Below are 14,560 nucleotides of genomic sequence, written 5' to 3'. Positions count from 1 at the left end.
TTTGCAGGAGTATAGAGGCAGATCACACTGTAAATGAATAACAGGGATGTCGTTAGGCGTCGGACATCAGACATAGACCGATAAAAAGGTTCAAATGTCCGATTCACATAGCCGCATAGCGGTCAGATGTCCTATTGTTTGGACTGAGCGCGGTCATTGTCCGATAAGCACTCCATTCCTTCGGACAGCGCGTTATTTGATAATTTTCCTTTCATTATAGAAATTTCAAAAAGCGACCGAGCGCTTTCGCGTAAGTTGTGCAGTGCAGATCTTGCGTTTTTCGAACCGTTTGCGGTATGAGCCGTGTGCGTACACCCGTCTACAGCACACTAAAGTTAGGAGTACGGGAGACAATTCCAACTGACCAAGGCTCGCGTCTGCTTTAATTTGCTTTCGGTTGTAGATGAAGCGCACGGCAGTGAATTATGCCACCGAAAAAACAAAAGCCTGCCAAAGAACAGCAAAAGCTGAACATCTTTGGCGTTTGAACGGCATCGTGTGCTACATTAGGGCCAAGAACAGGGGAAAACACTGCTAGCATCATTCTGGAAAATTACAGTGCCAATGACAGTGTCGCCGCTGAAACCTCCACAATAACGGAAAGTAAAGTTTCGTCACTCAATGTTTCGTTACAGCAGGAAATTCACACAAACGCTGTTTAGTACTAGTTGGTTAGAATTTGACAGCAAAGAGACCATCTTATATAGGCAAACTGTTTTGTCGAATCTGTCCAGGAAATCATGCAGATTGTTTGCCAATCAAAGTAAGAGTGCTGAGGGTTTTGGTTGCTTTTTTGTTTCTTTCTTTTTTGTGTGTGTCCTGTTTGAAACAAAAGTAATAAAACAATATACGCACACAATGTTGGTGCATATACTGATATGTCAGTGTGCACATGATTTTGTGTTTTGCACAAATGTCCTATTAAAATTTCTGAAAGCAGTCAAATGTCCTATTGATGCCGAAGAGCTCAGGACATTTGTCCCATCGGTATGAATTTGTGGCAACATCCCTGGAATAATATGAATAAAACATGCTTAGCCAAATGACTTGAAGCAATACCACAGCAGACAGTTTATATGTTGGTTTATTTATCAGGTTTTCAACAAAATGTTCATATGAAACATCAACTGTACAGTTTTTTGACCAATGGGATTTAAATGTACCCAGAAGATTTAGTATTGGACAAAAGTTCATCATGTTGATGCTGGAAATTTACACAATACTGCAAATTGATTTTGCCATGATGCAACAGATGTGAGTGACAAAAAAAACCAAAAAACAATGCACAAACAAAACACCAGAAAAAAGAATGTCCCCAAAAATGTTTGGAGTACATGTACTTCTAATGTTGCTATACCCTCTTACTCAGAAAGTTTTTCGCGCATGATTGGATCACAGACGATCATGTAAAATGTGCATAGAGGAAAGGGCTTAGTGAAAATGCTCTAGATGACCCTTCGTATCCTTGAATTAAGAAACAAGCTTGATTTTATATGAGAAAGCAAACAATTCAAAGAACAGTAGGCCTGCGACAAGGACATGTAAAATTCACACTTTATTACAATAATACAGTGTTCAACAAGACTGGTCCGCCAAACATGAGAAAACTTTCATAAATTGAAGTATCACAGCTGTTCATGTACCGTATTTTCCGGGTCATAAGGCGCGACATTTTTCCTCGAGTTTGACCCCTGCGCCTTGTATAACGAAGCGCCTAATCCGTGTAAGAAATACGGAAAAAAAAAATGGGAAAAAATCATGGGGAACAAAACATGACAAGAACTCACCTCCATCTCGAATACCGGTAGTCGTATTTTTAAATTCCGTGAGCACTTGTTTACACAACTCACACTGATCGTCACATTTCTCGGCAGTTTGATTTCATGACACACCCTCACACAGTCACACAGCAACCATGCCGAAGATGAAGCGACTTGCTTACGAATACAAGTTGAAAGCGATCGAACTTGCTGAGGGAAAAGGAAATCGGAAAGCAGCATTGGAGCTTGGGATTAATGAATCCATGGTTCGGAAATGGAGAAAAACGACGGAGCTTGGAGCTTGTGACCAGCATTTTCGATCTTTCGATTTTCATTCTTCGACCGTTTGTTACCGGTATACTTTTTCAATTTTGGTGCGCCCTATCGGCGCCCTGCGCCCAATAGGTGACTGGATTAAAATTTTGTTTAAAAAGAAGGGTGGGCGCTACAGCCTTATGCGCTGTAGCACCTTGTAACCCGGAAAATACGGTACACATATACACTTGGATGTTTCGCAGTCTCTTTCAAAACCACAAGGCAAACATTAATGTAAAGTCAATTAAAATAGTAAGAGTAAAACGAGTTTGTGTGCTGCTATGTCACATCACCTTTTTCTTCAAGGTGGTACTTACGTACTTACTGCCCGTTATGCCAGTTGGGCAGCATTCAAGGTTGTACGTGTAGTTAAATCTGATGTAAATCATAAGTTGTTATTTCAAACCATTGCAACAGAATACTATCGGTGAGTCTTCAGACGGTCTCTCTCATGTAGAACTGAATCCACAAATAAAAAACAAAATAAAAATTCACAACTAAGATGCCTTGAAGAATATCCAAGTTTACAAGTCCAAACATAGCAGACGAGTGTTGGTGTATAGTGAGCGACGCAGGTGACACTACATCACGGTTTGCATGGGAGGTAAGGCAGGGCCGGAGGGTGGTCGAGATCCTCCCACTTTCTCCAGGTCCTCAACGTTGCTACGTAGTCGTCTGATCTCTATCATCTGCATGTCGATGATCTTTACCTGTTTTCAAACAAAGAAAAACACAATGTCAACGGTCTTTGTAGAAAAGAGTCTACTTTTGAAGCAAGTGTAAAAATGGATATAGTGGTTTGTAAAAAAACGCCAAAAATCTGAGAAAATCGGGTCTAAAAAGGGAGGTAAATTCAGAGAGAAATTATAAACACACACACACACACTCGCACACACGCATATCAAACAAAATCAAGGACACAATGAACATTGCCCAAACCTTTGCAACACAAAGTCTACACATCATTTTGGCATCTGGTGAAAGTCTGACCTGTTCATCCAGCTTGCGTTCCATGAGGGCAGACGGTTGTTTGGACGCCAGTTGTGCCAGAGCGGTGGAGTCTCCGCCCTTATTGCCCATCTTGCTGTGCAGGCCCAGTGCTGCCTCCATGTCGTGGATGTGCGTGCGGCAAATCTTCAGCTCTCGCCGCAGGTCATTGATCTCCTTGATCAGTGATACATTCTCCTGTAAAGGAGAGGAAACAGGTTTGATGTTTTCTTTGGTTGTGAGAAGTGGTCAGGGTGGGTTGGTCAAGTAAGCTTTGGGTGTAGGAGTGGAGTTGGGTAGATTTAGTCAGAGAAACGACAAAACGGACCTCTTGCATCAGTAATATGTTGAAATGATGCTTGTCTTTTAGCATAAGTGTCAAATGAGAGGAGGGTCTAGTCAAGTTGCCTGAATACTGTGGGGAAACACATAAAGGCATATTGTGTAGCTGTTTGAAATCCAATTTTGTCTGCAGTCGCTTATTTGATTGATTGATTGATGATCAGTCAACTGATAGTTGTCTTGATGTGCCAAAGATTCAACGTTTTGACAAATTACACATAAGATGCTTTATATTGTTCAGTTTTCTTTCTCGTGCATCCCAACGTCTATGGAGGAGAGTTTACGCAAGAGCGAGAGCACAAAAAGTCCAAACCTGCATAATTCTGACGTTGTCGGCCTTGTGGATCTCCGAGTCTTTCTCCAGCTTTTTGCGCAATGAAGCCACGGAGCGTTCCAAGTGTTCCTTCTGCCGACTGAACTCCTTCTGAATATCTGCACCCACACTGGCCGTCTCTGTCTGTCAACACAAAGTTCTCACATGTATACATAAACTCAAGGTTAATTTTTTTTCTTCCTATTTTGTGCTTGTAGTCTTTCTTCTTGTGTCAATGGAAAGCAGCGAGTGTAGAGAAATAAGAAATATGCTCGTTACCTCACAATACCGTACCTGTACCGTATGCTCAGATACAGATTACAAATTAAATTTGCTATTTTTTTAATTAAATTAAAAATGTTAATAAAATGTACAAACCTCTAAAACTACTGCATAGCCTTTCAGTGTACATCAAGATTTTCCTTTGAAAAAACCCGATCTGTCTTAATTTTTGTTTCTCAATAGGCTTTGCTTTGTCACTCATCATTTTCTGAAAGATCGTACAACGAATTTGTAGTAACTTCTGAGGTTATATTCTTTCCATGTTGGATTTCATATGTTATTTTGATCTCTTCAGGATATACTGTCGACAAGCAGGTAACTGTCATGAGATTAATTTACAAATTGTTCTTCCACGCCACTCACAATGTCTTCCTGGACATGTTTCTGGTAGAGGGCCTTGATGCTCTCCTTCAGCATCTTGGGATCCTGGATGTAACCCACGCAGTTGTGAAGGTCTGTCTTGAACCGCCGGACCACTGCTTCCACATCACGCACCTGTGACACAGATTTGAATCATTTACAAGAGTTGTGCGCGCCTTCGTGAGCGAGGCTGGTACTACATATTGTTCATACGAAATGACAAACACAGGTTACAAGCGATAACGCGCAAAAGTACTGGTTTATTATTTTACATCTGACACTAAGGTATCAGTAATGCATATATAGTTACAGTACTACGTAATGAGATACTACGTATTGCGGTAAAAAACTTATGGACAGAAAGAAAAAGAGAAAAGAAAACAAATTATTAGACATGGCAAAAGTATCAAAAGCATTAACAAGACACGAGAAGTAAATACAAGAAAAATAAACAATCACAAGACAGGCGAAGACAAACAGACAAGAAAGTTACAATTACCAAACACTCGTTGGTTAGTCCTTCAACAACAATAAAGAGTTACGTTCTGTACGTTCAACAATAAAGAATTACGTTCCGTACGTTCAACAATACCATAAGCACTAAGAATACTCAAGAAACTTAGCATACATACGTTTAAAACCAAAATGGCTACTTTCAGAAAAATACAAAACGTTGACTCATCAGGCCAGGAATACAAAGCAAACTGTCATACCAAAAAAGTCTAACGACAACGTTCCTGCGTTAATCAAAGTCACAAACAAGATATTTACTCATCCACTTTCCCTCAATAACGTTACAAGAAATAAGCCCGTTTACAAACGATCACCACAGACCGCAAGCTTCTTTTACCTAAATTCTTTTAACGTAAGGCTGAAAAAGTCGGAGAAAACGTTTCACTTCGAACTTCGTTAACCACAGAAAACACAAGTTATCATTATAAACATTAGCGACTTTCTAGCGTCTACAAAACATTGCTGTACGTTCACAACACTAGAACAGTTGAACACACAATAAAGAAACACTACAACAAGTCAGACTTTCAACTCACGTTATACATAAACAACTCACAAAGTCATTACAAAATGGCGACCAAAACACAACACAAACAAGTAACAACAAAATTACCTTATGCGCTGTGTGGGTTGACCAGCAGTACCAAAACGTGTTGCCTCACAAACGAAGGGCACAAAACGATTCACACTTGAGAAACAACTGTCTCCAAGAACATTACGTTGACGTTAAAACATAAGAAACACTCCGTTGGTTCACTTGATAACCTTCATACGTTTACATCAAAACCAAACGCTTCCTAAAACCCTCAGATCGACTGACGAGACAGGAGTCAAGCAGCGGTATTTATGGAAACAAAAACCTAACATGGAATAGTTATTCAAAAGTCAAAGGTCACCGGATTGACCAACCAACAACATTCCTAAGACAGAATCGGGTGAAACTACTATTTTACAACCAATCAGTAACCGATCACGCACTCCGTGCATGCCCAAAACTTAAAACGGTATATTTAACAGAAAGAAGACCAAGGAACTAGCTGACATCACAAAGCTAAAAACACGTGAGTCACACGTATTCTAAAACTTGCAACGCAGATTCGCAGGGCTCACCTCAAAATCAAAACACGGAAAAGAGCACGTGAATCTCACGGTGTTCTAGAACTAAACGACGCAGTTTGTGACACTCCGACCAAAACCAGGTCACAACAACTGAACAAGGAGCACGTGAATCTCACGTAAAAATATTAACGCTCCACAAAACGGGTCACAACAAAGTGACACAATAAAAACACGGTCTACTTCTTTTTACATCGTGCAATGGCCTGAGCAAACGTAATTACAACAAAAAGTAGGTGAATGCATGCCACATCGGCATGCACACTCCCACCGGAAATTATATTAATATAATTTACTTAAAAAACCTTTGTACAAACATATTCCTTATATCAAAAGAAGAATAACGCAGATTTAGACATTTCAAATTTACAACTCAAAACCATTGTGTTGCAAAACATTTACACAGCAATATTACGGTTCAATCATTTTCAGTGTTTCAACACATCTCGTTTCAACTAAATGCCGTTAGTCATTACTCGACGGCATAAAAAAAAACCGCACCACTTAAACCATAAATGTCTGTTACATCATCTGGTATAAAAACAAACTGCAACAATCTACAACTGTCAAATTGGAAAAACACTCCAAAGTTCAATGTTCTTTCAGTTCGCTTACACAGCTTTGTCTTTGTGATTTTCACAATCTACTAACACAGTCATTTTGTGAATCGGTCGCTCTAATATGCGACTATCACCAGTGGGACGGCCGTGATTGTCTAGAGCCTTTGTTCCAACATGCACTTTCACTCGTCTGACCAGTCCATCAGATCCCGGCATCACTTCGACTACACGAGCCATGCACCACTCTGATCTGCACAAGTTCTGGTCATGCAAGACAACAACATCTCCCACCTGTACGTTTGCCTGGGGACGTTGCCAGACACGACGTTTCTGCAAAAGTGAAAGGTACTGGCTCTTCCATAGCAGCCAGAATTCGTCTGCCATCCGCTGGACACAGCGCCAACGTTTCCTGGCGTACAGGTCTGGATCTTCAAACACACCAGGGGGCGGAAGGATGGCACCTGACTTCATGGTGAGGACGTGGTTGGGGGTCAAAGGGCGTGGTCCATCTGCCGATTCCAGTGACTCGACAGACAGTGGTCGACTGTTCACGATGGCCATCACCTCGTATAGGAACGTACGAAGTGATGAGGTAGTGAGACGCTGGCCTGATCTTCTGAGAAGACCATTCAGGATGCTGCGTATCGTTCGGATCTGACGCTCCCAAACGCCACCCATGTGACTAGCTGCAGGGGGGTTGAACTTGAACTCACATTTGCTTTCCAGCATCTTTGATGTCAGTCGTTCAGAGTCCATCTCCTTCCATGCCAGTTTGAACTCATTGCATGCACCTACAAAGTTCGTTCCTTTGTCACACCAAATGCGTGATATGTTTCCTCGCATGGAGACAACAATGCGTAGGGCGTTGATGAAGGAATCACTTGACATGTCATCCAGGGTTTCAATGTGGATCGCCCTAGAGGCAAAACACATCACGATCAGCCCGTACAAGAGTAATTTCATGAACTTGACGCAGTCATCACAGTACCCTTGTTTTTTCTGGCGTTTCAGGCCCTTCAGATGCTTGACTGCGGCACCTCTGTTGTCGGGGAGGGACGGTTTCTCTGGTCGAAATGGTAAGGGCATCTCGAAGTGACCAGCTTCGTTGACCTTCACGATCTTCTTGAACTTTACATCGTCCTGGGACATGGATCCTGAGTCACTTGCAAAGTCTCTTTCCATAACATGTAATGGGTCAGTACACGAGACTTCGTCCACCTGTACCTTGTGGACGTGAGCTACACGTTCTTCTTCCCTCGATCCTGGCCGCTTGACGATGACGCGCATGGACGAGGCTATGCCATCAAAGGCGACGGAATGCGGTGCCTTGCCGACGATGCTCCAACCTAACTTAGTCTCTACTGCGAATGGCAGTCCTTGGACAACGTTTAGGGGCATGAGGGCTTCAGCGCAGTCGTAGCCAATGAGGAGGCCTGCTTCGCAGTCAGGGTACAAGGGGGGCAGTTTAGGAGACAGGTGTTGGAGATGTGGGTAAGCTTTGACAGTCTCTGAGGTGGGGATATGAGTGGGGTCAACGGTCAGATAAGGTCGTGAGATGGCAGAAGGGAGCCTGACAAACTCACTGGAGGAAGGAGACCGGACACGCAATCCAGAGTACTTCCTGCCGGAGACCACAGCATTGTCCTCAGTCAGTGTGGAGACCCTGAGTGTAGTCGGCTGCGATTTGGCTTTCACTTCTTCAGCCACTGACTGCACTACAAAAGTGGCGTTGGACATAGTGTCCAGTAGTGCGTACGTCAGCACCTCTACGTTGGGGTTAGAGTCACTGGAAACGAGAACGGGAACGATCATAGACGTGAAACCGATGCTGTTTTCCTCGCTGGCCTTAAGAGCAGACACCGTAGGGGTCGACGATGACAGTGGCTCTTGAACGTCAGCAGCAGAGGTACGGTAATTGTTCTTGTGTTCACTCGCCCCTTTGTTTTCACTCATACTGTTCTGATACTTGAAATTGTCATCATGAAGACAAGTGGGATGAGCCTTCTTGCACTTCTTGCACGTCTGTTTCTGCATACATTGACGGCTCTGGTGATCCTTACTTCTGAGACATCCGTAGCAGATACGGTTCTTGAACAGAAAATCTCGTATCTCAACCAGAGGCTTCTCTATGAGTTCCTTACATGTCCCAGCGTCATGGTCCGGAAGTTGACAGTGCAGACATGCGGTGACATCCTCTGTCAGGGTTGACAAGTTCGTTGTGAACTTTCTTGGTGTCCCCGATGCACTTGTCAAGCCGAAAACAGGGTCGTTAGAAATGTCTGCTTCGAGAGTAACGAACGACACGAGTTCATTGAACAGAGGATACCTCTTCTTTTCAACCTTAGTTCGAGCAACTGTTCTAGACCATCTGTGACTCATCCAGTCTGGGAGCTTTCCGACGATCTTCCGTAGGTACTGGGCATCATCCAGGATGCTCAGTCCACCAACTTCCTGGGCAGCAACGGAACATTGCTGCAAGAAATCGGCCAGACTTCTGAGTCCCTTGGGATCCTTGCTTTTGACTGGGGTCCATTCGTCCAGCTTGGTCCGGAAAGCTTGCGAAACGACGTATGAGTTGCCGAACCGATTTTCCAGCACTTCCATGGCTCTCTCGTAGGCATCACCTTCTCTCAGCAGAAAGAAGCCGGTCACGGCCTCCCTTGCTTGACCTCCGATGTACCGTTGCAGATACAATAACTTCTCACTGCTGGTTATGTTCTGTCTCTCGATGAGGAACGAAAACGACGACCTCCAAATTGGATATTGGAGAGGGTCACCAACAAAAATGCACGGCTCCTGCATCGGCAAACGGTTGATCATCAGAGCGTCTGATAGGGTTTTGGCGAGAGAGTCCATAGGAGTGTCCTGCTTTGCAGGAGTAGCAAGTGGACGTTGGTAGTACGCAGACGGGGGGTAGGAGACAAATGGACGATCTGCATGACATTCCTTGTCAAAGTTCATGTACGCAGGGGGCCTTGCATTTTCGTTTCCCCAAATAACTTTGGGGGTGGTCTGATGTGGGTCCAGGAATGTGGGCACGAAAGGCTCTGGTTTGGGATGTAGGTGGGTATCATAGGGGAAACAGGGTGGGGTAACTTGAAAACGTCTGTGGTCCATGCGTTGGTGACGTTCTTCTGGGAAGTAGGTGTGTCGTTCTTGCGTCTCATCACCTTCCCTTGTCTCTGGTAGGTGATAGGACCAACCTGTGTGGTCGAGATCAGGCGGGCGAGAGCCTGTGACGCTTGTCGTTGAGTGTCCAACGTTGTGCAGAGGCGGCTGACCAGTGTATGCACCGAAAGGGTGCTGCAGTGTGGTCAGCAGCGCTGTAGGCCGCATGGAGGATGTAGTTGCAGCCGTCGTGTAGTTGGGTGTGAAGAGCTCCTGATGGATGAAAGGAGCGCTCGTTCCGACGTGATGGGGGGCGTTGACATCCTCTCTACGTTGAGGTCCGTACGCCTCATATGTGGCGTTGTTGGTAGTAGCGGCGCTTGTAGAGGCGTTGACTCCAACGACGAGGTCCACGACAGGTAACGCGTGCTGTCGTGGCTCAGTCGTTGTGGTTCCTGCGATGAAGTTGGTGACAGCAGCGTTGACAGTAGAGATGTCACGGGTGCTGGCGGCGTTGCAGACAGGAACAGACGTGACGTCCAAGGCTGGCTGGTGTGTCCCTTGATCAGCAATGACGGCAGCTTGGCAGACAGGAACAGACGTGGCGTCCAAGGATGGCTGGTGTGTCCCTTGGTCAGCAATGACGGCAGCACCTGTCCCTATTCCTATCGCTGTTTGTTCATTGTTTAGAGGAGGGGCTACAAGACTGTACAAGGGAACGAAAGGACGAGGGTGGAACCTAGTGTTCAACAAATCAACTGACGGTAGATCAGGGAGATCCTGCTGAACGGATTCACCTTGTTCCAATACTTGTAACATAGCTTGTTGTTCTCTTAAGCTAATTTTCAATTCGGTGGACTGAATTTGTCTCAAAGCCTTCTTCTGTTTAATCTCTTCAAGAGCTGCTTCAGCTGCGTCTTCGGCCTGTCTAGCTGCTATTCTCTCAGCTTCCTTAGCCTGCCTAGCTGCGTCTTCAATCTGCCTAGCTGCATTTCTCTCAGCTTCCTCAGTCTGCCTAGCTGCAGTTCTCTCAGCATATTGTTGTTGTAAGAGATCCAGTTCATTAAACTGAGCTTCCTTTATTGCGTCACCTTCCACTTTTATGGCCAGGGATGCAGCCTCTAGTTTAAGAGCCAATTTAGTGTCTTCAGAGCTAACACTTTTAGAGCGGAGAGACTCGGCGCGAGAAGCTACTTGGCTACCTGATCTCCTGATACCTGACTTGTGGCTAGCTGACTTGTGGATGGCTGACGTAACGCTAGCTACTTTATGAATGGCAGACTTAACACTGGCTGACTTGTGGGTGGATGACCCAACGCTAGGTGTAACACTGCTATGCCTGGAACTAGGCTCCTTAGCCACCTGCACACTAGTCGTTTGTCTGACAAGAGCTTGATCAATGTAAAACATAATGTTCTGAACTGCCCTTTGAACATCCTCCCAGCTGTCCTGAACGATTTCACCGCTACCAATCATACAAAGAACTTTCTCAATGTCACCAAGATCCTTGTACATGCTCAAAATAACCTTTTTTTGACTGGTTACTGACTCTTTATTAGGAGTTTCTTGTTTAAGCTCTGTTACTATCTCATCGATTGCTCGTTCCAAGAATATTCGTTGTCTTACAAAGTTTCTAGTTTTGATCTCAATCTGGTAGTCTCTACCTTGTTCAGTAGGCTTAATGTCACGCCTAGGCCTTTGAGAAAGTTCATCTTCATCGCCGTTAATGTCATAACCTGAAGCTTCCAATGGTTTATCTACAGGAACCTTCTCCATTACAATGTTCGCTTATTCAAAAGCACTTAAAACCCACATAAGGTTTATCTGTTTAAAAAGTAAAATGAATCGATCTGAGGGTCGTTTGGGATAATACACAAAAGTCACAAAAAATGCGCCGGATACGGAGTAGGAAGATCTCTAACCGACAAGTTGATCTATGTCAAACTATGGTTCACTAACACAGTGACAGGTAACAATAAAGTCTTTTGCTGGTTATCAACAGCTACGTTTACGTTCATTGAGCGTCAATAACAAAAGTTTTTTACTGGGCGACAGCAACTAAAGTTTTTTACTGTGCGCGCCTTCGTGAGCGAGGCTGGTACTACATATTGTTCATACGAAATGACAAACACAGGTTACAAGCGATAACGCGCAAAAGTACTGGTTTATTATTTTACATCTGACACTAAGGTATCAGTAATGCATATATAGTTACAGTACTACGTAATGAGATACTACGTATTGCGGTAAAAAACTTATGGACAGAAAGAAAAAGAGAAAAGAAAACAAATTATTAGACATGGCAAAAGTATCAAAAGCATTAACAAGACACGAGAAGTAAATACAAGAAAAATAAACAATCACAAGACAGGCGAAGACAAACAGACAAGAAAGTTACAATTACCAAACACTCGTTGGTTAGTCCTTCAACAACAATAAAGAGTTACGTTCTGTACGTTCAACAATAAAGAATTACGTTCCGTACGTTCAACAATACCATAAGCACTAAGAATACTCAAGAAACTTAGCATACATACGTTTAAAACCAAAATGGCTACTTTCAGAAAAATACAAAACGTTGACTCATCAGGCCAGGAATACAAAGCAAACTGTCATACCAAAAAAGTCTAACGACAACGTTCCTGCGTTAATCAAAGTCACAAACAAGATATTTACTCATCCACTTTCCCTCAATAACGTTACAAGAAATAAGCCCGTTTACAAACGATCACCACAGACCGCAAGCTTCTTTTACCTAAATTCTTTTAACGTAAGGCTGAAAAAGTCGGAGAAAACGTTTCACTTCGAACTTCGTTAACCACAGAAAACACAAGTTATCATTATAAACATTAGCGACTTTCTAGCGTCTACAAAACATTGCTGTACGTTCACAACACTAGAACAGTTGAACACACAATAAAGAAACACTACAACAAGTCAGACTTTCAACTCACGTTATACATAAACAACTCACAAAGTCATTACAAAATGGCGACCAAAACACAACACAAACAAGTAACAACAAAATTACCTTATGCGCTGTGTGGGTTGACCAGCAGTACCAAAACGTGTTGCCTCACAAACGAAGGGCACAAAACGATTCACACTTGAGAAACAACTGTCTCCAAGAACATTACGTTGACGTTAAAACATAAGAAACACTCCGTTGGTTCACTTGATAACCTTCATACGTTTACATCAAAACCAAACGCTTCCTAAAACCCTCAGATCGACTGACGAGACAGGAGTCAAGCAGCGGTATTTATGGAAACAAAAACCTAACATGGAATAGTTATTCAAAAGTCAAAGGTCACCGGATTGACCAACCAACAACATTCCTAAGACAGAATCGGGTGAAACTACTATTTTACAACCAATCAGTAACCGATCACGCACTCCGTGCATGCCCAAAACTTAAAACGGTATATTTAACAGAAAGAAGACCAAGGAACTAGCTGACATCACAAAGCTAAAAACACGTGAGTCACACGTATTCTAAAACTTGCAACGCAGATTCGCAGGGCTCACCTCAAAATCAAAACACGGAAAAGAGCACGTGAATCTCACGGTGTTCTAGAACTAAACGACGCAGTTTGTGACACTCCGACCAAAACCAGGTCACAACAACTGAACAAGGAGCACGTGAATCTCACGTAAAAATATTAACGCTCCACAAAACGGGTCACAACAAAGTGACACAATAAAAACACGGTCTACTTCTTTTTACATCGTGCAATGGCTTGAGCAAACGTAATTACAACAAAAAGTAGGTGAATGCATGCCACATCGGCATGCACAAGAGTCACCAAATGAACAAAATCAGCAGTTACACAGGTATTGTGTTATTTATTACTGAACTCCTTCATAGAACAGTCACGACTATCATAGGTGGGTTGATGTGGGGGGAGGGGGGGGGGGGGTTGCTGGGGAAGTGTGTGATAAATCAAGTATACACCTATAACATACATAGAAATAATGCACACAAAAAACGACATTAGTCAAGAAACAAATCTACACATGATCTAGTTTTTTATATTTAGTCAAGTTTTGACTAAATATTTTAACATCGAGGGGGAATCGAAACGAGGGTCGTGGTGTATGTGCGTGTGTCTGTGTCTGTGTGTGTGTGTGTCTGTGTGTGTGTGTAGAGCGATTCAGACTAAACTACTGGACCGATCTTTATGAAATTTGACATGAGAGTTCCTGGGTATGAAATCCCCGAACGTTTTTTTCTTTTTTTTGATAAATGTCTTTGATGACGTCATATCCGGCTTTTTGTGAAAGTTGAGGCGGCACTGTCACGCCCTCATTTTTCAACCAAATTGGTTGAAATTTTGGTCAAGTAATCTTCGACGAAGCCCGGGGTTCGGTATTGCATTTCAGCTTGGTGGCTTAAAAATTAATTAATGACTTTGGTCATTAAAAATCTGAAAATTGTAAAAAAAAATAAAAATTTATAAAACGATCCAAATTTACGTTTATCTTATTCTCCATCATTTGCTGATTCCAAAAACATATAAATATGTTATATTCGGATTAAAAACAAGCTCTGAAAATTAAATATATAAAAATTATTATCAAAATTAAATTGTCCAAATCAATTTAAAAACACTTTCATCTTATTCCTTGTCGGTTCCTGATTCCAAAAACATATAGATATGATATGTTTGGATTAAAAACACGCTCAGAAAGTTAAAACAAAGAGAGGTACAGAAAAGCGTGCTATCCTTCTTAGCGCAACTACTACCCCGCTCTTCTTGTCAATTTCACTGCCTATGCCGTGAGCGGTGGACTACGAGTATACGGTCTTGCTGCGTTGCATTGCGTTCAGTTTCATTCTGTGAGTTCGACAGCTACTTGACTAAATATTGTATTTTCGCCTTACGCGACTTGTTTTTTTTTAC

At 42.8% G+C, this 14,560-nt stretch overlaps 1 protein-coding gene across 1 annotated transcript in view; it reads right to left on the bottom strand.

The window, feature by feature from the left end:
• Positions 1 to 1,066: 1,066 nt before the first annotated feature.
• LOC138966228 (cilia- and flagella-associated protein 57-like) overlaps positions 1,067 to 14,560 on the bottom strand; it is a 56,486-nt gene continuing 42,992 nt past the window's right edge. The window contains exons 19-22 of the mRNA XM_070338369.1: positions 4,363 to 4,494; positions 3,718 to 3,861; positions 3,066 to 3,260; positions 1,067 to 2,785 (exon numbers count right to left, since the gene is read on the bottom strand). Of these exons, the coding sequence (XP_070194470.1) occupies positions 2,657 to 2,785; positions 3,066 to 3,260; positions 3,718 to 3,861; positions 4,363 to 4,494 (600 nt within the window). The 3' untranslated portion in view covers positions 1,067 to 2,656. The remainder of the gene's footprint in view (positions 2,786 to 3,065; positions 3,261 to 3,717; positions 3,862 to 4,362; positions 4,495 to 14,560) is intronic.

The sequence above is a fragment of the Littorina saxatilis genome, linkage group LG5 (genome assembly GCF_037325665.1).
Source record: "Littorina saxatilis isolate snail1 linkage group LG5, US_GU_Lsax_2.0, whole genome shotgun sequence".
NCBI classification, from domain to species: domain Eukaryota; kingdom Metazoa; phylum Mollusca; class Gastropoda; order Littorinimorpha; family Littorinidae; genus Littorina; species Littorina saxatilis.
This window is presented reverse-complemented; position numbering and strand designations above follow the sequence as displayed.